The following is a 26,726-nucleotide window of genomic DNA, read 5'->3' on the forward strand; positions in this document are numbered from 1 at the left end:
CTTGCTAATAATGTAGAACAAGCATGCAGTTAGTAAAACCTGAATACAATTTGAACTCCTGTTTTGCTTGTTTCAGGTTAGTGAATTATGAGGTCAGAATCAGATTAGGCCTTATGATTAAGCACCTATGAGTGTGAAACATGTCAAGGCGATATCTGATATCTATTGGATTTGCACCTAATCGTTTAAATACATTTCCTGACTGCTCCTAGTGGTTTTACAGATTTTTTTTTCTATTTTTTCATTTGTTGTCAAATTTCCAATTTCCCTATAAGGCCAGTTCACACCACATGCAGTCCAGTGCATTTTTTTCTGCATCTGAAAAAGCATGGAACGTGGATTATATGGTTTCCAGTGGTATATTTCACACACGTGCGGTCAGTTCCATTTCCAGAAAAAAAGTAGAACGTGCTGTATTTTTACTGCACTGGACTGTACCGCGGTAAAAAGCATTGATAAAAAAACGCACTGGAATGCATCAAAAACGCACCGGACCCCAGTACAGTGAAAAGACGTTTTTAAGGAAGCAACTTATTCACATCATTTCCTTAAAGCGAACCTTTACCCAAAATGAAAGTGCCGCTCATCCTCAGACCCCCCCCCCCCCACACCTGTAACACATTTTAAGCTTTTTTTGGGGGGGGGGTACTTTTTTTTTTTGTTGGCAGGTATCCACCCCCACTTCCTTAATCCTTGCCTAGGTGAGAATGACGTGTGCTTGTCACATGTTCCAGGAAGCTGTAGAACCAGTCTCCCTGCACTGCTAAGCCTTTAGAAAGCCACAGTCAGCTCCCAAATCCCTGATGGAGGTATTAGAGATTAAAAGCCCAGCAAAGATTTTGCTCTGGAGAAGACGGCGCTGGACTTCATGGACTGTTTCTTCGAAGTCAACTAAGTTTATGTTTCTTAAAAGTCTATTTTTTCACAACCCAAGTAAATAGTTCCTCATAGGTTTTAAAACTCGTTTATGTCTACAATAAACTGACAGAATACAAGGTGACTTTATCATTCTTTGGCACATGATCAAACACTTGTAGTATCATTCTCTCACCTGCCATACACTGCTGGGCACTAGGTTGCTGCCTATCTGAAAACAGCTCCCTTCCGTGTTACTGATATAGATAAATGTGCCAAAAATGTCCTAACTACTAGATTATTTCTTGTACTTACGTCGGTATACCCTGGTTATATTTTGAGTTTTTTTTATACTCTATAAATCGTCGGATTGTGTCAAGGCTTAAAAGAGAATTCTGGGATTTTTTTTTATCACATAATCATACTTACCTAGGTGGATGCAGCATCAGTCCAATGCTACATATGTCCCCTGCTGCCTCTTCACTGAGAACCGAGCCACCAAACACCGCCGATGGCTCGGTTCTCTCACCTCCCCGAGCAGAGAGCTGCTGATTGCCTCACTGTGAGGCTGAGATGCCTATCAGTCCAGGCACCTGGCGGATCCAGACTCCCAGAGTCAAGATGATGCAGTGCCGGGAATGACATTGATGACATCAGCGGAAAGCGGACTTCAGACCGTTCTCCGCTGAAAACGGGTCACAGGAGTGCAAAACGAATTACACTCCTGTGACCCAGAGGATAAGCCCAGCCGAATGAGCCCAGGCTGGACTTCTCCTTTATCCAAATACTTTCAGTGGACTTTTACTGTTCATAGCATGATTAAAGTGTAGCTTATCTGCTGCTTTAGAGCCATGAAACAACTATTCAAAATCTCACAAGGCAGTCTCTAAGACATCTAAGGCAGCCCATACACAGGGCCGTCTTAATATTGATTTGGACCCTGGGCAAAAAAAATTCTTGGGGGGCCTCCCACACATAGACTTGTGGCCCATACACATGATCTGAAAATCGGACGAAAATACCGCTTTTGAAGCGATCATACGATTATCGGAAACGTTAGGACAGAGCTTTCGAGAGCCGATCACACTTCATCCAATATTATTAGATCAGACAAACACGAAAAAATTTCTCGCCAGATTGTACGATTTATGAACATCACTTCCGATTTTTTTTATTCTGTCGTACGAGAATTTTCATAACTTTGCAGGATGACTGCCACTGCTTTATTCATTTTCCCCACTGCTGACAGAAGAGTGATGGAGAAAAAATCCACACACGGTCCGCTCTGTGTGATTGATCTCCACGCTGCTAAACCAGAGAAGGCGGGGGGGCACGAGCGGGGAACACAGAGAGCCACTCTGTCTCACTTCCTGTCACAGCGATTCGGGTCCTGACAGAGGGAGAAGCGCAACTTGTGGGCTCTGGTACATTCAGCCCATGGCTGTACCTCTCTGGGGGGGGGCTACATTTTCTACACCTGGAAAGATATTTGCGGGCAGCTCAGGCTCAAAGGGCAGATGCTTTGGGCCACACAGCAATGACTGGGCCCAGGGCAGCTGTCCCTTTTGCCCCACGTTAAATATGGCCTTGCCCATACATGCTTAATTTTTTTGTTCAAACAGTAGGTTGAAAAGAAAAAAATTGCCAATTATCTAATTTACAGACTCGATGTGCTGAGTTATTGTATTCTGAGAGTGAGGATACTTCCCTGTCGTCAAAAAATCATGATCAGTGCTGCCAGCTTTAGCCAGCAGCACTGATTGATCAGGAAAAACCCAACAGGCTGGTTGCACTTGACTGATTTACTTCTGTACAACCAGCTCGCCCATACATAAAGACCTTTCTGAAGAAGTCCGGAATTGGACAATACATGTAAAAGGGGCAGTGCTTATACACTGTTGATGTCATCACGTTAGCCACGAACCTCCAGCATACTCAGTGAGTGATTAGCTGAGCGCTTTGGTATCTGTTAGGCTAAATTCCAGCAGTGTTATGATGCAATGATTTTATCACGCAACCTGAATGCTTTTAACCTCGGTCGTATTTAAACATCAGCGAGCGATATGCAAGTATTTTGTCTTTTATATGTACTGTGCATGCTGCAATATTTTATCTAAGAGCTAGATGATATCTTGGAGTGCACTGAGGAGAGCAGATCGGTATCCTGCTTTCCCTTAATGGGACATATGCGCTTCTGACCTCTGTATGTATGCGAGGTGCTTTCTATAAGGTGAGTGTTTTGGTAAACTACAGGGTGAACAGTGCACAGTGGGAACACTTGAAGGGGGAGCTGTCACAGACATCTGCACTTGGAAGGGGGCTGGATTACAAAGTGTTATTCACAATAAATTGTGGCTGTAATTTCATGGACTTTTCTGATTTGTTGGGACTCTTTAATACTGATGCACTTTATTTGTATATTACAGTATATGTATACCCATCTCAGAATTCATGTATTGTTTAGTTGCTGTTGAATTCTTAATACAGTAAGTCCCCTACTTACGAACGAGTTCCATTCTGGGAGCTTGTTAGTAAGTTCAACTTGTTTGCCGGCAAAGGCTGAGAGCACTGATCAGTGTGATCTGCCAGAACACAAAAGCACAGCAGGGGAGATCGCTGCACAAACATTGCTTGTGTTGGTACGGCGATCTGTCACAACTAAGTGTGTGTGCACCCAGCTTCAGGATTGGTCATGCGAACACATGTTAACATCTTTGAAGGCTCGCAAGTTGAATGTTCCTATGTAGGGGACTTACTGTATACACAAGTTGATCAAATTAAAATAACTAAAATTAATGCACTTTTTGTGTTATTTGATCATACATGGATCGAAAATGTATCCAGCTGAACTGCTCTTATTGCTATTCATGCTACGATAGCTTAAGGGCCATCCTCGAAGGCACGGGTACTGATATAACCCTTTAAATCCAGTAGCATGCTAATGCATGGTAATCCATGCTGCCTTTTGTGTGCACTGGAAGGCAGCAGTTCCAATGCACTGGAAACAGTGCATCTCACTGTTTACTTTTTTTTGGGGGGGGGGGGGGGCAAGCTTTAGGAGCAAACCACTGCAGCATGGTGGTGTGATTTGACATGATAGGGGACAAAGCTTTTTGAATTGTCTATTGGAACTGCACTGGGAAAGGCTGCTCAACACCGCTCAATGCATCTGGTGTGAACCCTTAGGATCCAAACTGTGGAAGAGACTTATCTCAGGTACCTAAAAAAAAAAAAATTTCAAAGTATAACTAGAGCCAAAGCTTAACAATTGCTCTAGATGAGTCTGGGAAAGGTAAGAACCTGTGTTAGGTTTTTCCTGTTGTTTGTGTCTTGTGTATTTGTGACCACTTGTACCGGGACAGGACATGGTCTTTATAGTTTAGTCAGCTTTACAGTAATGCAAATTATTTTAAGTTCTGCTATTTAAAGTGTATTTCCAGGTATGGATACTTTATACATAGTTACATTTGGTCATACTTGCATTGGTTTAAGCTGGACCAATGTAACCATGTATAATATATTCATACTATATTGTCTATATAGTCCAACACAATTCAGTAGTGCTAGTCTCAGTTTATTAGAGAACCTCTTCATAAAAACACTTCTTGAGAACTTTCTAGGTAAGATTTCCAATTGCTCGATAAGGCAGAAGTAGCAGAAACATTTGTGAAATATTACAGAAGATATATAAATGATATACACACAGCTATCGTTATCTGTGTAGAAGCGATTCCCTGAAAATATATAGAAAACCTATAAATAACTTCACCAGCCCTTAACGCTGGACGTTGCCCTTCCAATTTTGCTTCTTGTGTAACTAAGGTGTGTAATTAATGGAGTGCAGTACAAACACACACATCCTGATACTCCCAGTGATTCACCTCCCAGGAATAACTCGTATATGAAGTCACTTCAGGTGCAACTGCGTCAGTTTAATGGTTTCGCCACTTTCAAGTTAATGAATCAGCACTCCTTCAGCTAATGAGCAATAAGCTTTTTGTCTTGGAATGTACCACATTGCTACGCATAACTGATAAGAGAATTATGTTGCTAAAGCTATGTGAGGTATTTATGGACATTCGATAATGATGCATAGTGATGTGTCTTCTGTGTACTGGTAACTATTATTACTGTAGCCGGGCTTAGGTAAACATGCAGACTAGTCATTTTTTTTTTATTCCCTTCATATTTTCTTATTCAAAGAAGTCACCAATCAAAACTTTTTGTTTCCTAGATAGTGCTTTACTTCCTGAGTAAAATGATACCTAGTGGCCTATTTATAAAGTTCTGAACAGGTTAACTCAGGGGTAGGCAACTGTTTGAACTTGGTATGCCGAGAAATGTTTGTAAGAAAATGAAGGGTCGTCATTGCCTGATAGCCTCCCTCGCCCAGAAGCGATTCAGTTCGCATGCGCCGCGCTTTATAAGTTTTTCATTCATTCATTCACAATGTCTACCAACCCAATACCTCCCATCTTTAGAGTTTGAGAAAGAGGGAACGCTAAGAGTGCTGCGGCGATAAGTGGGCACGGTTAAATGATGCCGAGTTTGGGGGTGGAGGCTGAGTATACTGAAATATACTGGACACTACACACGTATGCTGCAGCCCCTGCACGCCCCTAGTGGCCTGCGCGAGAGCCGACGTGATTAAACATTTTTTTTTTGCTCAATTTAGGCCGATACGTATTCTTCTACATATTTTTGGTAAAAAAAACAATCACAATAAGTGTTTATTGATTGGTTTGCGCAAAAGTTATAGCGTTTACAAAATAGGGGATAGTTTTATGGCATTTTTATTATTAATTTATTTTTTTACTAGTAATGGCGGCGATCCACGTTTTTATTTTTTTTTATTATGACTGCTACATTATGGTGGACACATCGGACACTTTTGACACATTTTTGGGACCATTGTAATTTTTACAGCGATCAGTGCTATAAATATGCACTGATAACTGTGAAAAAGACACTAGCAGTGAAGGGGTTAACCACTAGGTGGCGCTGAAGGGGTTAAGTGTACCCTAGGGAGTGATTATTACTGTTAGGGGGCATAGCTACATGTGACATGTCACTGATTGCTGTTCCCGATCACAGGGAACAGACAATCAGTAACAGTGTCACTAGGCAGAACGGGGAAATGCATGTTTACACTGGCCTCTCCGCGTTCTGCAGCTCTTTGACCCGATCGCAGGACACCGCGGGTACTGCAGGCAAGGGTTGCGGAGCTTGCGGCAGGGGCGCGTGCTCGCAAGGTGGGATTTTCTAAGTGCCGTATATATACGTCACTTTGCCCAGCCGTGCCATTCTGCCGACGTAAATGTACAAAGGCCGGTCAGGAACCGGTTAAAATTTTTTTGGGGGAAAAATCTGCTTTTGTGGTCAGTAATTTACGACTGCGCACAAACCCCTTCCAATGTCAATTTACAAATTGTGCAGGATAAGGACGCAACAGTAATTTTTCGTGCATTTGCGCATCAATGCACGAGTGCATGCGAACGCATATACGTGAAAATGTGCGTAAATACATACAAGAAAAAAACTGTCAAAAAAAGGTAGATGCTCAAACAGGAGTAACATGCGCAAGAGGCCTTAGGCCCTTTTCACACTAAGGCGGGAGGTGCGCTGACGGTATAGCACCACTATTTTTAGCGGCGCGATACATCGGAATTGTGGCGGTATTCGGCCACTAGCGGTGCGGTTTTAACCTCCACTAGCAGCCGAAAAAGAGTTAATACCGCCGGCAACGCGCCTCTGCAGAGGCGCATTGCCGGCGGTATTACCGCGGTGTCCATTGTTTTCAATGGGAAGGAGCAGTGGAGGAGCGGTAAACACACCGTTACTCTCACCGCTCCAAAGATGCTGCTGGCAGGACTTTTGGAGCCGTCCCGCCAGCGCATCGTCTCAGTGTGACTGCATCGTCTCACATTGAGACTGCGGGAGTTTTTCAGGCGGTATTTAACCACCTGAAAAACTCCTCAGTGTGAAAGGGGTCTTAGTAATTGTTTTTCATTTTGCTACTTTCATTTTTCTATGCAGAAATTAAGTGCCGGTCTATAAATACCCTCCCCCAGCATGCACAGCGAGGCTAAACCCTCCTGATAGGCTCCTGGGGAAGAGCACCCAAACCTTGACTCCACTGCTGCCACCCATCGCCCTGGGGTAGGAACTACACCCCAGTAACAACAGACAGCCCACAGCACAGCCAAGCTGAGGCAGAGACCAGTTTTGAACATAATAATTGGATCAGAATCAGTTAACACTCTGATCCCTCTCTAAATTTAACTAGCACCGGTACTTTTTTCCCCAGGAGTACTTTTTAAGTAACCAGGCGCTACAATACCTTTTAGGTATTCCATTATATATCATTATATACTCCAATACACCTTAAAGTGATAAACTCTATCACACCACTTGTACCTTGAAGCTAATATAAAGTACATACAGAAGGGTAGATCTACATTATGTGCTTCTATTGTGCCTAGAGCTCAGCTTTAATTCTGCATGCTTAGAATTACATAGAATTATGAATTTATGATCTAATTCTTATAACATCTGCTATATAATATGTACATTAAATATTTATACTAACTTCCTAACTGTCCCTCTTTGGTTGGTCTTAATAGAAGAAAATCTAGGAAACTATAAAAATGACATGTACTTTTTTTTTGCAGGCTAGCTGGTAAGAGCTGGTTCACACTGGGGCGGCACGACTTTGGGGGCAACTCGGCAAGGTGATTTCAAGATGACTTGAGAGGCGCCTTTTAAAATTACTTCTGTATTGAAGTCAATGCAAGTCGCCCCCAAAGTCGTACAAGAACCTTTTTCTAAGTCGGAGCGACTTGAGTCGCTCCTATTAGAACAGTTCTATTGAATAGAGCGGACCGCGACTTGTCAGGCGGCTGAGTCACCTGACGAGTCACCCCTGTGTGAACCGGCTCTAAGTGTGCTGGGAAAGGATTTGATTGTAATGTGCAAGGCCCTTCCATGTGCACCTCACTTCAAGGGCTTGTTTTAAATTGGGGTGGTTGTTGTCATTTTTGTATATATTTATCCACTATTACATATTCTCCAACTTGGAGCCTCTCAAATATAAGAGTTAGGCTCCATTCGAGGGTTGTCCCTATACCACTTTTTTAAGACCAAGTACAAGTACCGATCCTTTTATTCAAGTACTCGCCGATACTTTGTGACAGTATTTTTTCCAATTTTTTGTTATTTTTTTTTTTTTTTTTACAACACTTTCTTTTTTTTAGGGGGCGGGGAAGTGGATGGTGTAATATGTTTTTTATTTAAATTGTTATTATTTTTTAAAATTCATGTTTTTTTTATTGCAATTTTTTTTTTTTTTGCCCTGTTGGGGGGCTTTGGTGAGATATCAGGGGTCTTAACAGACCTCTGACATCTCCCCTTTGAGACAGAGAAATGGACTAAAAAAAACAGATTCCACAGTCACAGGTTACAATGTTTCAATTATATGAATGGACAGGCAGAAGCAGAACGGAGGGGGACACTGAGCACGGTGGGGTAGAGCAGCAGAACAAAGGGGGACACGGAGTATGGAGGGGGACAACAGCAGCGCGGAAGGGGGACACGGAGCGTGGAGGGGTACTGCAGCAGAACAGAGGGGGACATGGAACACGGAGGGGGAGAGCAGCAGAACGGAGGGGGACACGGAGCACGTAGGAGGACAGCAGCAGCACGGGGGGGCAGCAGCAGAATGGAGGGGGACACGGAGCGTGGAGGGGGACACGGAGCGTGGAGGGGGACACGGAGCGTGGAGGGGTACTGCAGCAGAACAGAGGGGGACACGGAGCACGTAGAAGGACAGCAGCAGCACGGGGGGGCAGCAGCAGAATGGAGGGGGACATGGAGCGCTGAGGGGTACAGCAGCAGAACGGTGGGGGACACAGAGCGCGGAGGGGGAGAGCAGCAGCACGGAGGGGGGAGTGGGGGAGGATACAGGGACAGCCAGCGGTGCGGCTTTGGGGGTAGTTACAAGGACCGATCACCGCTGTATAGATTTCACTAAAGCACTAAAAGAGGGGGGGGGGTCCAGGAAGAAGCTGTCAGGCTTTATTGAAATCTATACAGGGAGATCGGTGCTCGAGATTGGTTACTATGCACAGCTGCATCAGATTCTGTGTGCACCAGTTTTAGTAAATCCCCCCCCCCCCCCCCCAACAATGAGACTGAATCCCTGGCCCAATGCCACAGAGTCACAGTTCTCTTCATAAAACCACCATGCCAACATAGACTGGAGAAACTTGGGCCCAATACAGAAGTTTATTATGAGAATCCACAATAGTCCTACGTCCTAATTCTTGAATTCCTCCCAAAAAGTTCTAATTACATCCTAAAATCTTGTCAGTCAACAAATTCATTATAACCACCAGTGCTCATACTTGTTTATGCCTAGCATTAACAGATGCAGATTTTAGCTGTTAAATTTGGAGTTATAAAAGTGAATCAACAAAGTTTGTCTCATGTAGGCCAACAAACACCATTACCAGAAACATTAATAAATACAACGCAGTTATATCAAATCAGTATTAAAAGAATACATTATTTATACCCAACATACCACTGGCTAATCTAACAATGCACAATAGAGACAGCAACATATTGTCCACTATTGCTGAATCATACAGAGCTCAACACAGTGCTTTTAAATCAAAATACAAGTGTCTGTGTAGTTCAGAGGCCACATACAATGTTAATGACACCCCCATTTCGGTTTGCATATCGCACTGCGAACTGACAGTTCGGACATGGATTGGATCGCATAAGTGTGAATACCCATGTGATCCGATTCTGGTACAGACCAAAAAGGGTCCTGTGCAAGTTTAGTCTGAATGCGATCTGTATGGCTGAAATCGCATTGCATGGACATCGCATGTGATTTGCAGTGCGGTGCAAATCAAGTGCGATCTCGCACCACGCACTGGTGTGAACCGAGCCTTAGCTGTATTTTTAATCTTCAAGAGAAGACTGAAGAAAAATAAACGATGCAAAAGGCCTGATTGATTCAAATTGTTACTATATTCATTTTCTTTGTAGCAAACAATACACTCCACCTGAGTGTTTGTAATCTTTGGAAACACCATTGGAAAGCTAACACCCCTTTATTTGTATTTATTTTTTATTTATTTTAGATATTTATTTATTTAAGAAAAGTAAAAAAACAACAATACAAAACGTTTGATTCTGGATTATCTCATTGCCTAGCAAACATGACTGACTATTACTGTCATCTTCAAGTACCAGATGTGTCCTCAAAGGCAATTAAGCTTCTGTTATGTTTCTAATTTGTTTTTGTTGACAGAACACATAGCAGGTGACCAGGGACAGCTTTTATTCCATGCTGGTTGTGTTCAGAATTATGTACAATATTCAAAGACAACTCTTTTTGTACACCCTCAAGTCCAAGAAAATTGTGCAAAATCTAAATAAAAACAACATGCAATGACTTTCTCTAAATCCATATTTTATTCACAATAGAAAAAAATATCAAATGTTAACAACTTAAAGGAGAGTTCCACCCAAAAATAGTATGTTCGCTTTTCGTATTCCCCCCCCTCCGGTGTCACATTTGGCACCTTTCAGGGGGGAGCAGATACTTGTGTAATCCAGGTATTTTCTCCCACTTAGATAGATCGCCGCAGTATCCTCTGCAATCTACGCCATGTCTAGCCCCTTCTCTGTCCCACCCGCTGTCTTCTGGGAGACACAGGTCCCAGAAGACAGCAGGGACCAGCAAAATCATGCAGTGCGACTCGCGCATGCGCAGTAGAGAACCAGGAAGTGAAGCCGCAAGGCTTCACTTTCTGATTCCCTTACTGAAGATATTGCGCCTCCACCCAAGAGACAGATCGGCTTTGAGTGCCGACATTGCAGGCGCCCTGGACAGGTAAGTGTCCATATATTAAAAGTCAGCAGCTGCAGTATTTGCAGCTGCTGACTTTTAATTAAATAAAAATCGCCGTAACTCCTCTTTAAGGACCGAGCCTCTTTTTGGGATCTGTTGTTAAAATCAGTTTTTCTTTTTTGATAGAAAATTGTTTAGATCCCCTAGAGAATAGAATGGCGGTTGTTGCATAACTTCATGTCACACCGTATTTGCGCAGCGGTTTCACAAGCGCACTTTTTTTAATACAAAATTAATACAAGAGTAAAGTTAGCCCAATTTTTTTATATTGTGAAAGATAATGTTACGCCCAGTAAATTGATACCAAACATGTCATTCTTCAAAATTGCGCCCGCTCGTGGAATGGTGAAAAACTTTGACCCTTTAAAATTTCCATATTCTGTCTGTACGGCCAGCTTTAGATGTGGGTTTTATTGATGTGCTGTGTACAGAGTGAAGGGTTTAGGGATGTGCTGTGTACAGAGTGCAGGGTTTAGGGATGTGCTGTGTACAGAGTGCAGGGTTTAGGGATGTGCTGTGTACAGAGTGAAGGGTTTAGGGATGTGCTGTGTACAGAGTGCAGTGTTTAGGGATGTGCTGTGTACAGAGTGCAGGGTTTAGGTGTGCACTAAGCACAGTGAGCAAACCCCCCCCCCCCCCAAAGCTTCCTCGCAGCTATCTCTCTTTCTCTCTTGCCTTGACTGCCTCTAGTACCTCCCTATGTAGATGGGCGGCTCTGCCTCACCTTGCAGGGAGATTATTCTCTCCCAGATTCTGGAGATCTGTCACCGCCATGAGTGCGTGCAGGGATCTGTTAGTGCCAGGATCTGCTGAGAGCAAAACCGTCCCTTTTAAACACTGAGGCCTCGTACACACCATCGAACATGTCCGATGAAAACGGTCCGCGGACTGTTTTCATCGGACATGTCCGCTCGGAGATTTCGGTCTGATGGCTGTACACACCATCAAACCGAAATCCCCGCGGACAGACAGCGCGGTGACGTGGCAGTGACGTTGATGCCGCCACATCACCAAACCAGGAAGTAAAATACTTCCACGCATGCGTCGAATCCATTCGGCGCATGCGGGAGATATCTGTCCGCTGGTTAGGTGTACTAACCAGCGGACATGTCGGACGGACGGGTTTCCAGCCGACAAGTTTTAAAGCATGCTTTAAAACTTGTCTGCTGGAAAAACCTGTCTGCTAGGCTGTACACACGGTCGGATCAGTCCGCTGAAACTGGTCCGCGGACCAGTTTCAGCAGACATGTTCAATCGTGTGTACAGGGCCTGAAGGATTCTGTACAGCCATACCCCACTTTTAAGTACACAATGGGGTTTATTTACTAAAGCTGGAAAGTGCAAAATCAGGCTCACTTCTGCATAGAAACCAATGAGCTTCTAACCCCAGCTTGTTCAATTAAGCTTTGGTAATAAAACCTGGAAGCTCATTGGTTTCTGTGCAGAAGTGATCCAGATTTAGCGCTTTCCAGCTTTAGTGAATAAACCCCATTGTGTACTTAAAATTTGGGTATGCCTGAAATAGACATCTGTTCTCTCCACAGGACTGAATGGGGATCATGGTGTATACACACAAGCCAATCAAAATAAATTCTAAGAAGTGGTGCAGTTGCACTTTAAACAATTCTGATTTCTATTTTGTTCCCTGTTAACACAATAAATGATGCTATAAAAGTCGTGTTAGCCCAGGTTCACACTGGGTACGATTTGGTACGATTTGAGATGCGATTTCAAATGTCAAATCGCATCTCAAATTGGCGGCATTTGCCGGCAATTGTCGGCAATGGCACTGTCCTAATCAGTGCGACGCTGCATCTGCGGCGCTGCACCGATTTCAAAAAGTAGTTCCTGTACTACTTTTTGCGATTTCAGGCTGCGATTTACATTGAACACTGCACAGATGTCTCTTAAATCGCAGCCGAAATCGCGGCAAAATCGCAGCTGCGAAATCGCGGTAAAATCGCGATTTTACCGAGATTTTGAATTTGCAGCAGTGTGAACCTAGCCTTATAGCCACACTGGGGGGAGATTTACTCAAACTGGTACGCAGAGAATCTGGTGAAGCTGTGCATAGTAACCAATCAGCTTCTTTATTGAATGAGATGAAGTTAGAAGCTGATTAGTAACTATGCACAACTGCACTAGATTCTCTGTGCACCAGTTTTAGTAAATCCCAATTACTGTCAGTATCAGTATATATTTTCCATAAAAGCATCATAGAATGAAGGGTAATGTTATGTACCTTACTATTCTTTATTCAGCCCAGAAGAAACGTATGTCTATAGGTGCTAAATGCATTCTCCATGCACATAAGCAGAGCCTTACTGACATTTAGCATAACATTTGTATGTTTATACAAGATTCAGAGGCAGCACTAGAACATGATTTTTTTTTTTTCCTAGTCTTGTGACTAGAATGTAATTACAGGATTGTGTCATTGTCTAAAAGCCTTTAGTTATGTGAACAAACAACAAATTCCCCATTGGTCAGCATACAATCGTAATTCTTTTTTTGATGACAGGTGCATTGTGTGAGCTTTCAAACCCTGATAACATTCAGGCCACTGTTTAAACCTATTGTTGGGAAAATGAGTTACACCTCAGCATTGATTGTATGTGAGTGATGTCCTCAAAAGCATGTACACATGTAAACACCCTAATAAAATGTCTACCGTCTCCTATTAATACTGCCATATAGAATGTCTTATAGCCGACATCTGCATGTATATTGCTGCATTGACCTTTGTATAATTAAAGGGTCAGTCAACCCCAAACTGATATTTATGTTGAGTTCCTTGGTCTGCATGCCTGCTATGACCATTATAAGTTGTTTTCTTTTTAATGAAGGAAATGCAATAGGAGATGCAATAGGAGATGTCTGAAAATATTCAAAGATGGGTGAGAACACCCAAATCTCAAGGAAAACAGTCAGAATTGATCTAGGTGTTGGAGCATTCAAGTCATGTAAAAAGCCAGGTACTGTATTGACTCCGTCCATCAACATCCAGCTAGAACTTAAAATGACCTATTGGTGGACTGAACCTCGAGGCGTTTTTTAATAATGTGACAGATGCGACAATGTTACAAATATATTTTTCAGGATGTTAAAAGAGTGGCCTGCCACTAGGCTAGGCACAAACTATTTTTTTTAATGCAATCAAGTGTGGGCAGAATTCTCAGTGATCATCTCACCCATTTCCTACTTTAAACATCTCAGCATACACAATTTCATGGTCAATAGACTAATGTTGACTGCAGTAAATTATTCTCTCTGTACTCTATTTGCATATCCAAATACTCACTTTCCTCTACTAAACTCACAAAGGGAGGCGTTCTAGAAATACACTAAAGTAAACTTGGAATACAATTGTTCACAATGACCTCAGGCAACACGGATTGTCACCACAGCCAAACATGGATTGAAATTTGGTTCAGCAGGAACCAGCAGAATTTCGATCCATGTATGGGCATCCTGGTTATACACAATTTGGTCTATCGATCGATTTGTGTACAACCAGTCTGTAGGGTTTTTTCCAAATAATTGGTGTCTCCGGCTAGAGCGTGGCTCTTACCGTCTGTCATTTACATCATGCAAAATTGACTTATTACAACTATACACAGATTTACTAAAAGAGTAAAAAAGGTGTACTTAGCCTAATAAATAAAGTGAACCTGTATCCGCTTCTATGATCTAATCGTGTATAAAGAAAATTCTTTTTTTTTTTTTCGATTCTCCCCCCAGAGCTTCACACTATTCAAAAAACTAAGCAAAAATTCACTTTTCTAAGGTAACATTTAGTACTCTTTGTATATTTTTATCTAGAAGTGTGGTATTTATCACATTATTTGCATAATTGATATTGCAATACTATGTTATTAAATTGCAAAGAATGGGAGATTTTTCTATAGAAAGATAAAAACGTATACAAGTCCATTAAAGAGACACTGTAAAAAGATTTTTTTCGCCCACATGTGTTTGCTAAGCTTTAACACATTTTTTCAAAAATCCCTCCCCCATCTTGGGTTGCAGGTTGGACCTCCCTGCTTTAAAGGTTTATGCACATGGAGCTTTTATGGGCATTATTTATGCCTAGTATAACTTCCTGGCGCTATTGTGCATTGGCATTTGCCTGTGCAAAAAAAATTATTTTCAGAATACAGAACTATCGCTACATTGGACATGCATTCGCAGATCAATGCAAAGGGCCACTGGCGTTTATAACACAGCCACGTGTACCTTAGAATACAGCTGAATGTGCAGCTTCCCAGACCCAGGAAAGCACCGGCAATTTACACTAAGCATATAATATGCCAATAAATCCCTGTGTACATAAACCCTAATACATCCACGTATGTGTCCATATTTGTGCCTACATGGAATGTTTAACAGCCACCTATGACATTTTTTATATATTCTAAGAAATCGGGAAGTAACAAAATGTGCCACAAAAGTTCTACTACAATGTGAGAGGAAAGTCACTTCCCTCTGTAAATCATTGCACACTGGACTGTAGAGGACAAATATCATGTTACACACTCTGAACCTGGGAAATCGAGCTCCACATACCATGGAGACAAGAAAAAGTAAGTGACAGGCTGGTGTTTTTAGGTTTGTAGGCATCTGACGAATGGACTATGGCACTCCTGGGACATTCCGCTGATCAGTTTGTTCACCTATTGCTGGTAATAAATACTTAGTGGGTCCTTTGGCTGCATGAGAGTCTCCCAGCATTTCTGCTTACTGCTCCGAGTTTTGTGAGGTCACGTAAAAATTAACCCAGAGCATTTACTGGTTACATTCACAATTCTAAAGAGGATTGTTGCCTCAGTCTAACTGAGTTATTCAGTAACATAACTGCAAAGAAGAGTGGAGTGGGGTAATCAATATCAGTCACTCAGAAATCAGCTTTTATCTGCTAAGACCACAATCTTTATTGTTCCATACAGGTGAAAGCAGTGCTGAGACGATACAGAGGATTTCATTATTAGGTTCTACTTCTGAAACATGCCAGCTGACTGTCAAACTGAAACTGGCCTTCAGCCCTGGTTCACACTGGGTACGATTTGAGATGCGATTTGACATGTCAAATCGCATCTCAAATCGGTGGCAATTGTCGGCAATGGCACTGTCCTAATCAGTGCGACGCCGCATCTGCGATTTCAAAAAGTAGTTCCTGTACTACTTTTTGCGATTTCGGGCCGCGATTTACATTAAATTGCGGCCGAAATCGCGGCAAAATCGCGGCAAAATCGAAGCCGCGAAATCGCGGTAAAATCGCGCATTTTTACTGCGATTTTGAATTCGCAGCAGTGTGAACCTAGGCTAAAGTGTATCACTTGGCAAAACTTTTTTTAGTACTGGATAGTGTGAGGTAGGGTTAGACCCTCTGTCAATTTTTTTTTTTGCTGTCTGTGTTGGGGGGATTCACCCCTCTAAGTACTGGTGTGCAGCTCCGAGTTCCAATCTTTTACTGCAAATAGGCAAACAGCTTACAAACACCAAACAGTCCTCCTATGGCTTTCAGCTATGTGGGAGGTGCAGGGCCCACTATATATCTTGATGTGGACAGATACAGAATCCAAACTTGCACCAGTGCTTCACCTTTGGAGAAGATAGTGACAGGAGTTTAGCAGGTATACAGCTTATACACTGATCAATATGTACTGATGTCACCAAAACAAAGTGAGCAGAAACCCAGATCAAAAGGTAAAGGGAAATCTGAAGAGGACACCTGCTCTGAAAACTGTCTATAGCTAGCCATACATGTGTAGATTTCTCTTGTTCAGGTCTATGGACCGAATGAGTAAATCAATAGATTGCTCAACCTATGATAAACAGCGTGAGTGGAGGAACGTACACTGCTGGCAATTGTCTTCAGAAAGTCACAGCTCCCGTGGCTCCCTGTGACTTGATCTGAGAGGATGCAGTCCCTATTGGATGGATAATTCTCCACCTGGCTCAGTCTAATTCTAAATCAACTTTTGTCCAGACTGGAAGTTCTGACAAGGTCAGCCACAGCTTGAATTACAACTGAAATATATGGCTATCATATTGCATATTGCTTCTCTGGGACAGGAAGTGAAGAGAAATGTTCCCCAGTGGTACGCAAACAGCCAAAATTTTACTGACAGGGATTCAACCCTTCCTATTCTATCCGAAACTAAAAAAAAGTTTGGGCTATACATATACGTTAATACTTTCTGAGACATCGACCTGTAGATCAGGAGTTATGACATCTCTCTGACTACCTGACCTGCACACCTGTCCTGTGTCTGTGACTCAAAGTAATGAAACTAGAGACAGGATAGAAAATAGTATTGGAGGGCATCTTCAAACACAAATTCCCCAATAAAGCTCTGCTGGGTAAAATAAAGATGATAAAACTGAGAAAGAAAAACCTTAGGCCCCTTTGACACTGGGGCGGGAGGTGCGGTGGCGGTAAAGCGGCGCTTTACCACTAATTTGGCGGTTTTACCCCCGCTAGTGGCCGAGAAAGGGTTAAAACTGCCCGCAATGTGCCTCTGCAGAGGTGCATTGCTGGCGGTATAGCCGCGCTGTCCCATTGATTTCAATGGGCGGGAGCGGTGAAGGAGCGGTATACACACTCCTTCACCACTCCAAAGATCCTGCTAGCAGGACTTTTTTTCACGTCTTGCTAGCGCACCGATCCAGTGAGTAAGCCCTCGGGCTTTCACACTGGAGAAACACCAGCAGCTGTTTAAGGTCGGTTTGCAGGCAATGTTTTTAGCGCAATAGCGCCTGCAAAACGACCCAGTGTGAAAAGGGTCTTAAAGCAGAACTTTACATACTTGATAAAAAAAATGATGCTCTTTAGCAAGGAACATAGTTCCACATTAATAATTATGCAACCAAAATTAGCATGTGCTGTAAATTGCCTCCAACATTGTTTCTGCTTCTTCTTGCCAGTTTGCTGAAGCCCAGAGCCCCTGAGCAGCAGTAACTCTTTAGGCTATCAGCAGACTGGCCTCTACATTTTTAACACAGTGCCGAAAAATAGAGAGCAACTGAGCATGTGCAGAGCAGGGTGAAACAGTGTATTGCTGGATTTTAAACAGTTTAAAGCGGAGGTTCACCCAAATGACATGTATATAAGATCATATTCTTTATACTTCCAACATGTACAGTATGCCCTTTTTTTTGGGCTCTACATACCTTATTATGGCTATTTTCCACCCGGCTTCCGGGTACTCACTCCTGCGGGAGTAGGCGTTTCTATGCAGAGGCGCAATGTCACCTGGGACTTCGCCCAGATGATTGACGTCCTTGAAAAAAAGTAACCCCCCACCCCCCCTATTGCATAGGCGAGTCACGGAGTTTCCGAAAGTAGCCGAACTGCGAGTCAGCTCTACACGGTGCCTGCGCACCGACTAGGAGCCGTGTAGAGCTGACTGCACAGGCGCCGTATAGAGCTGACTCGCAGTTTGGCTACTTTCGGAAACTCAGTGACTCTCTTGACGCGCCTATGCAATAGGGGGGTGCGGGGGGGGGACTTTTTCTCAAGGACGTCAATCATCTGGGCGAAGTCCCAGGTGACATTGCACCTCTGCATAGAAACGCCTATTCCCGCGGGAGTGAGTACCCGGAAGCCGAGTGGAAAATAGCCATAATAAGGTATGTAGAGCCCAAAAAAAAAAAAGGCATACTGTACATGTTGGAAGTATAAAGAATATGATCTTGTATACATGTTATTTTTAAGTGCTTATTTTTTATTGTTTTACATAGCTATACCTGCAAAAGGGGCCACCTTGAAGTGATCAAGCAAGTTGCACTTTAACGTAACTGCAACAATGTGCACTTTATTCGATTGTCCACTCACTGACAAAAATAACACGTATCACTGTCCTATGACATGGATCTAGCGACATGCAATAACATCAATTAACTGCTTTCCACCATAATCCCCATCCATCAAACATCTTCAACCTATATTACAACAAAACATTTAAAGCTAATTCCTGATTGGTCTGAATCTCTGAGCATACAGTTGTAAATGAGCATCTCTGTTCTCAGGATTGCAGTCATTTTCGTGCCTATCCCCACAGCTGATTGCAGATAATCCTTATATATTGATTTATTTGTACATTAGATTAGGTTACTTTTAAACTCTACTAGGATAACAAAATAATTCTTACCGGTTTTGGCATGTTTGGTTCTTTCTGAAGTTGCCCACCAAAGAAAAAATGATGTAATTTCCAGATTCCGTACTAAAGCAGATCCTAAAATAGAAAAGTATTAACATGAACACACAGTATAGCACATGGAGCCGAGCTGCTTGGAAAACGTCCTACGTTATTGGGTAAGATGTGTGAATCATAACTCCAGCTAGCAGTTACAAGTAGCAAAGAAGAAAAAGACCTCACCCATCGGAAGAAAGTCCAATTACAACCTTAAAAAGGTCATTTAAACCACACCCTTCAATCTAAACATGTTCGGTATATATTGCTACATGTAACCCTCTAGACCTGCACTCTGTATAGAGCATAAATCACGTAATAAACTCTTTAACGTTTATCTTTATATATTATTAGACAGTTGTTAACTTTTTCTGTCTCTGCGTTAAAATGTATATTAGGTACAGTATAAACCTGTAAGTAAAACATTGTTTACTAACTAGCATATGACAGGTACAAAGCCTATAGGCATCACCAGTTTCTTTCCTGCTGATGTGGGGAATCTACACCATCATATATGATGACCGGTAGGAGGACCAACCAGCTAGCACAATACCTGAGCATGACGTGTTAACAAAAAAATGTAAAACATTTACTTTAGTATAAATCATAGGTATTTAATTGCTGTTTCTGGTACAGTAAGTTTGGAGTTTATGTAATACCTTTTAATGGCTAACTTAAACGCAAGCTTTAGCGTTGCCTTGAATGACTTCATCAGGCTATTTAAAACCCGACGCAGGTCTCTAGAACTAGCCACAGCGTGGATGGAGGAATCTCTACTGCTGACTATTGTATTCTGACATCCAGCACCTGCAGCTGTCAGAATACCTGCTTCTATGCATTTACGGCTACCCAGAATGCATCTCCCGCAGGGGCAGTAGTGATACTGCTTGGCGTGGTTGGTGATGACTGGATGCCCGAAGACTCCTGGGATTGATGATACTGGTATCCCAGGAGTCCTCAGGGTAGCCTGATGATGTAATCACCTAGGCGGCTGGGCCTAAAAGTCCTGCAAAAGGTACTTTCAAATAATATATATCTTTTTATTTTAAATATCCATTTATTCATGCACTATGGGTTGGCATTGTGATGGGGATAAAAATGGGGGGAAATCCGCTTTAAGGCATGCAAAAAGGTTCCATGTAGAAAAAGAACTATGTTCCCCACCCCCCAATATTTTTTATTTTTTTTGTTTATCTTCAAAAACCATACTCGCACGCCCAGAAAATTCAATGTTGTCCTACTGTGATCCCCTGACATGTTGCTGCACCATTGGTCCTGCGCCAACATCTTCCCCTCTGACATCATCAGAAGCAAGCTGTTTCTTCCAGACTCAGGGACCACGGACTGCCTAGGCTCTGAAGAAAGGGGTGCGCCCCAGAAACGCGTCAGCCGTACAGTCGTTTGTGGTATCACCCGATCCTCCCAGTCATCAAGTCTTGCTGGCAGGTGTCAAAAGAGACCAGCTTGACTGTCAGAAAAGCGTTTACCTAAACTCCTTTTGTGAGTAGGACCATTGCTTTTATTTTTAATAAATCTTTTTATGTGCTAATGCACTAGGTTAGTGCGCCTTTCTTTATTTTTCTTCCATGCTCAAACAGCTTGACCCCTGATGACGTGCTGCCAGCCAGATGCCAGGTCCACCCCACACCAGCCGCTGTGTTGAAGCTGATGTCTCCAAGGATATGTGATGTGCATATCCCATGATATTTCAGGAGTGGAGCAAACATCATTCTCATCTATGTAAAAATGGAGGCAGGGGGCAGTGGAAGACATGGTTCCTTCATCCACACACTCAAGGTGGATGGGGGAATCCTCCCTGTTGTGTCTTTGGTTTCTGACAGCGGGAGACCTCCCCTCCTTCAGAATACACGGATCAGTGCTGTTGGCTATAGTGTGCAACGCTGATTGAGTGGAAATTTTCCAACAGACTGGTTGAAAAGAAGTTGATTGGTAGAACGACCTGTCCTGCCCAGTCCCTGCTAAACTGGGTGAATTATGATCCATGTATGGCCAGCTGAAAGGATAAGTTTACCTTTTCTAACATGCTATACCCGTATTTAGGGTGTAACATGTAACAAGTTACTGCTCCAATCCCCCCAGAGTCCCCGCTGTGACAGCAGACCGAGGATCTTCTCCTTGCACTTGCTGTCACAATTCAAAAAAGATGCGGCCATGTGGGGCTCTGCCCACTTGCATCATTCATTCACAAGGTTCTGTAAATGAGAAACTACAACTGCCGACAGCCTTTGTGGCTGTCTGGTTGTAGTTCTCAATGAACTACCAGGCCGCTGTTGAGTGCTCTAGGAAGTTCATTGACGTTTCCTGTTAGTGTGTAACTACCTGCCCGTATGAGGTACGAGCACACAGCTTACACAGATAGTCTGCAGGAGCCCTGCATGGCACCCACAATCTGTTGACTGTGGGTGCAATGCTTTACAGGCCCCCTCCCCCCCAAAAAATGCAATTTTTTTACCTGCAAAAAGATGTGCATTTAAATTTTTGGGGGGAAAAGGTGAACTTTTTCCTTTAAGACAGTATTTCCTGGTACCCTAGACCAGGGCTCGACAAATCCCGGGCGCCAGGTCGCCATGGCGACTAGAAATAGGGTCCTGGCGACTTGAATTGGAAGGGGGGCAAAAAAAAAAAAAATTTTTTTTTTTTTTTTTTTGTGAGCTGGGGCCATCTGGTGGTGAGCCGTTGGTATTACAAGCTAAGCATTACAAGTTAAACAGCAATTCTAATGTAATTTTTCACTATTTTCACTGCCATCTTCTTCCCTCTAATTAGAACCCCCAAACATTATATATATTGTTTATCCCAACACCCTAGAGAATAAAATGGTGATCGTTGCAATACTTTCTGTCACGCCATATTTGCGCAGCGGTCTTACAAGCGCACTTTTTTTGTGAAAAAATTACACTTTTTTAATTAAAAAATAAGACAACAGTAAAGTTATCCCCATTTTTTTTTTATATTATGAAAGATAATGTTACCCCGAGTAAATTTATACCCAACATGTCACGCTTCAAAATTGCGTCTGCTCGTGGAATGGCGACAAACTTTTACCCTTTAAAATCTTCATAGGCGACGTTTAAAAAAAATCTACAGGTTGCATGTTTTGAGTTACAGAGGAAGTCTATGGCTAGAATTATTGCTCTCGCTCTACCAATCGCGGCGATACCTCACGTGTGGTTTGAACACCGTTTACATATGCGGGCGCTGCTCACGTATGTGTTCGCTTCTGCGCGCAAGCTCGTCGGGACGGGGCGCGTTTTCTGGCTCCTAACTTTTTTACCTGGCTCCTAGATTGCAAGCAAATTTGTCAACCCCTGCCCTAGACATAAACGAGTGATTGCCACCATGGTGCAGGGAGCAGCCTCACTGCCAGGGAGGATTTTTGTTTCCCCTACACCTAGAGCAAGGGTCTCCAAACTTTGGCCTTCCAGCTGTTGTAGAACTACACGTCCTATGAGACATTGTACAACTCTTTTCCCCCTACACCTAGAGCAAGGGTGTCCAAACTTCGGCCCTCCAGCTGTTGCGGGAACTACACGTCCTATGAGACATTGTACAACTCTGTTCCCCTACACCTAGAGCAAGGGTCTCCAAACTTCAGCCCTCCAGCTGTTGTAAAACTACACGTCCCATGAGGCATTGTACAACTCTGTTCCCCTACACCTAGAGCAAGGGTCTCCAAACTTCGGCCCTCCAGCTGTTGCGGGAACTACACATCCCATGAGGTATTGTACAACTCTGACATTCACAGACATGACTAGGCATGATGCCAATTGTAGTTCCTGAATAACTGGAGGGCCATAGTTTGGAGACCCCTGCAAGAGCAAGGGTCTCCAAACTTTCTAAACAAATGGTCGGTTTACTGTCCTTCAGACTTTAGGGGGGCCAGATTGTGGACAGTGGGAGTAAATACCATATATACTTGAGTATAAGCCAAGTTTTTTAGCACATTTCATTGTGCTGAAAATGCCCCCCCTCGGCTTATACTCGAGTCACCTTTTTGTGCCTGATCTCCCGGATTTTGGGGACCCAGTACCGGCCGGTCGTAGGTTCCTTGGACCCAGAACTTGACACACATGTAGCCCCATTTATCCTCTACAAGTGTGCAAAGTTTGTTGTCCGGGAACCTACGGCTGGGGAGCACAGATTTTTTAAGAGCCGGGCACCCCTTCCATAGACTCCCATGTTAAACATCAGTCTAGTCATGGACACAGTGAGGCATGGACACAGTGAGGCATGGCCATGGGCACAGAGAGGCATGGGCACAGTGAGGCATGCACATGGGCACAGTGAGGCATGGGCACAGTGAGGCATGGACATGGACACAGTGAGGCATGGACACAGTGAGGCATGCACATGGGCACAGTGAGGCATGGGCACAATGAGGCATGGACACAGTGAGGCATGGGCACAGTGAGGCATGCACAGTGGGCATGCAGATGGACACCCTAGGCTTATACTCAATACGTTTTCCCATTTTTTTGCGGTAAAAATAGGTGCCTTGCTTATATTCGGGTCGACTTATACTCGAGTATATACGGTAGTTCCCCATTGTTGGTGTCAGAGGAAGAATATATGATCCATTGTTGGTGTCAGTGGGAGGAATAGTACCTTATCTTTGGTGTCAGAGGAAGAATGTATGCTCCATCATTGGTGTCAGTGGGAGGAATAGCACTGCTATGACTAAGCACTAGTTTCAGTGCGAAACGCGTCAGAGTCAGGTTTTATTTTGCTGTGACTTGTAGTGCTGTCCTTCTTTTAATAAAAGGCTACAATTTGTTCAGAGTGCGGCTGTCCAGAGACAATCTTTGTTCCTGCTTTGCTAAGTGCATTGCCTGCAACAGGGGATATTCATCTGGGTTCCCCCACCTGGAGCGGCTATTCCCTTCTCACCTTATCTTTGGTGTCAGAGGAAGAATGTATGCTCCATCATTGGTGTCAGTGGGAGGAATAGTACCTTATCTTTGGTGTCAGAGGAAGAAGGTATGCTCCATCATTGGTGTCAGTGGGAGGAATAGTACCTTATCTTTGGTGTCAGAGGAAGAAGGTATGCTCCATCATTGGTGTCAGTGGGAGGAATAGTACCTTATCTTTGGTGTCAGAGGAAGAAGGTATGCTCCATCATTGGTGTCAGTGGGAGGAATAGTACCTTATCTTTGGTGTCAGAGGAAGAAGGTATGCTCCATCATTGGTGTCAGTGGGAGGAATAGTACCTTATCTTTGGTGTCAGAGGAAGAATGTATGCTCCATCATTGATGTCGATGGGAGGAATATTACCCCATTGTTGTTGTCAGAGGGAGGAAGTGTGTCCAAAGGGCCAGATAAAGTCAAGGAAAGGGCTGCATCTGGTCCGCAGGCTGTAGTTTGGAGACCACTGCCCTAGACATAAGCTCTATATGAATTGATTGCTAAAGTCAGCCATACAAGGATTGAAATTTGACTGGGACCAGATGAATTTTGGTCCATGTATAGGCAGGCTGGTTGTACTACAATCTACTGATTGACTTCCACCTACATAGATACATACTTAGATCTGACAATCTGTCAGATTTTTTCCACTCGATTGGTGCCACCGGCTATAGCCAGCGACGCTGATCAGTGTATTCTGATGGCAGGAAAGTCTCCCCGGTGTCAGAATACAATAACCCAGCAGGGAGGATCCCTCCATCCATATAAATGTAGTTATGGGGGAATCAAGTATTTTTTTTTTTTTTTTCAAACCAAAAAATGAATCATGTATGAGCTGCTTAACACAATACTGATAAAATACTACACATACAGTACTATACAACTGATCCAAAGCTAAAATTCAAATGCCATAAACAAACAGCAGCCTGGACTGGTAACAGAAAAGATGTGCCACTATAAATGTGAGTCTCTACAAATCGGAGGCACCGATAAATGGCTGTGTATGGTTACATTCACACGTTTTACCATCACATTACACGCTTTTTTTTCACGCACATCCTGAGAAATGATTAGAAAATACTTGCAGAATTTTTTTTTTTTTCCCCCCTTGATACCTGCATCTGTTCTACATGCACACGTGTGTCCTCAGACGCAGATTTTCGGTTTGCGTGTTACAGATCATGTTTACATGAAGGTCAGATCTGTAAAAATACGCTTGTAAATGTGTTTTTTGTGTGTGTGTGTGTAAAAAGAGTGTGGATGAAGTGTAAAGTTGATGTGTCCATGGGTGGGTGAATGACCCTAACCGGCACTCATGGCGAGGCACTGAACCTTTGTAGGGTATGGTGACCCTGAACTTCTCCTCAGCCCCACCTCTACCTGTCTGCCTTCCTCTAACTTGTTCTGCCACTTTCTCTTCCCTCAATCCTGCCCTGTACATGTGAAGAGCTGTTTGTGCTGGGATTTATGAGTCCTCCTCACAGGCAGCTCTGTGTGTTCTATATTACACAAGACACCTGAATACAGGCACACCCCATCCATCTACACACAACACTGCCACCCACAAACCTCCATTGTCTGCCCTGTACCCCTTCTATACACGTTCCCTCGCAGCATGCTGCTCTGTGTCTCCTCCAATCTCAAACAGTGTGCCCTCTCCTAGCAGGGGCACTAATCCCGCTCACACCTGTTACACGTACATACAAGTACACGTCCTCCTCGGGATTACTGCTATAGACAAGCAGCATGGAGGATGAGGCACCGCACCACACCTCACACACACACCACACCTCACACTACTCACCGCTGTAGATGGCAGTCAGTGCCCGAGGTGCCCAGCTCTTCTCTCCCCCGGTGCTCCTTTACTCCCCTCTGGCTGCAATATGGCTGACTTGCCAACTTAGTCCAGCTGGTCCCTCCCTCAGTCCTGCCACTCCCTCAGCTGGGACCTGTTGTGTCACCCATTACCTGCCTCTCCCTCCACTCCCACAGCCTGCGAGGTGTACAGCACCAGCACATGTCACCACACACCAATATATATATATCTATAGTACTGCTTTACACACCTTTATTCTATAAAACTATATGCAAAACTTAAAAAAAAAGAAAGTTTGGGCTTTACTTCAGGGTTGCCAACTGTCAGTAAATTTACTGACTGGAAAAATCAGTGGCTTTTACAAAAGTCTGTAAATATCAGGAACCAGGCAAAGGACTTGTTATGTGTATTTTCAGGGTTTCCATATACTTAGTATATTTATACTGTTTAAACCCCTCAGAGCCGGCGCCAACGGACCCTTCAGCCCCGGTTCACGCATGTGCGATGCAGGAAAATAAGCGCAATTCCAGCGTCGGTTCCTGCATCGCACTTCTCCCACAGGCTGTTTACACTGCCATCTGCGAACCGCTGCGGGTGTCAATACAATGTTAATGACACATCCAAATCGGTTTACAGATCGCAGTGCGAACTGTGAACTCGCACAGAAATCGAATCGCATGGGTGAGAACACGCATGCGGTCCCTGTGCCCTTTTTGTGCGAATTCAATTCAAATTCAGCCATACAACTGTGTGGCTGAACTTGTATTGCACAGACTTTGCATGCGATTGGACCTGCAGTGCGGTTTGCGAATCACATGCGATGTCTGTGTTCGCACAAGTGTGAACCTAGACTTAAAGTGATTGTAAAGGTTTTTTTTTTTTTTTTTTTTAAATAAACCTCCTCTGTGCAAGGGTTTTGCACAGAGCAGCTCTGATCCTCTTCTTCTGGAGTCCCCCAGCAGCTTTCTTGGCTCCTCCTCTTCATTGAGTGCCCCCTCAGAGAGCCACATTC

General features: G+C 43.5%; 1 protein-coding gene across 1 annotated transcript in view; it reads right to left on the reverse strand.

The window, feature by feature from the left end:
• The window catches only part of EZR (ezrin), a 103,478-nt gene extending 77,668 nt beyond the window's left edge, over nucleotides 1-25,810 (reverse strand). Inside the window, exons 1-2 of the mRNA XM_040350557.1 lie at nucleotides 25,703-25,810; nucleotides 18,934-19,017 (exon numbers count right to left, since the gene is read on the reverse strand). Coding sequence (XP_040206491.1) covers nucleotides 18,934-18,945 — 12 coding nt within the window. The 5' untranslated portion in view covers nucleotides 18,946-19,017; nucleotides 25,703-25,810. The remainder of the gene's footprint in view (nucleotides 1-18,933; nucleotides 19,018-25,702) is intronic.
• Nucleotides 25,811-26,726: the final 916 nt, after the last annotated feature.

Source organism: Rana temporaria, chromosome 4, assembly GCF_905171775.1.
Source record: "Rana temporaria chromosome 4, aRanTem1.1, whole genome shotgun sequence".
Lineage (NCBI taxonomy): Eukaryota > Metazoa > Chordata > Amphibia > Anura > Ranidae > Rana > Rana temporaria.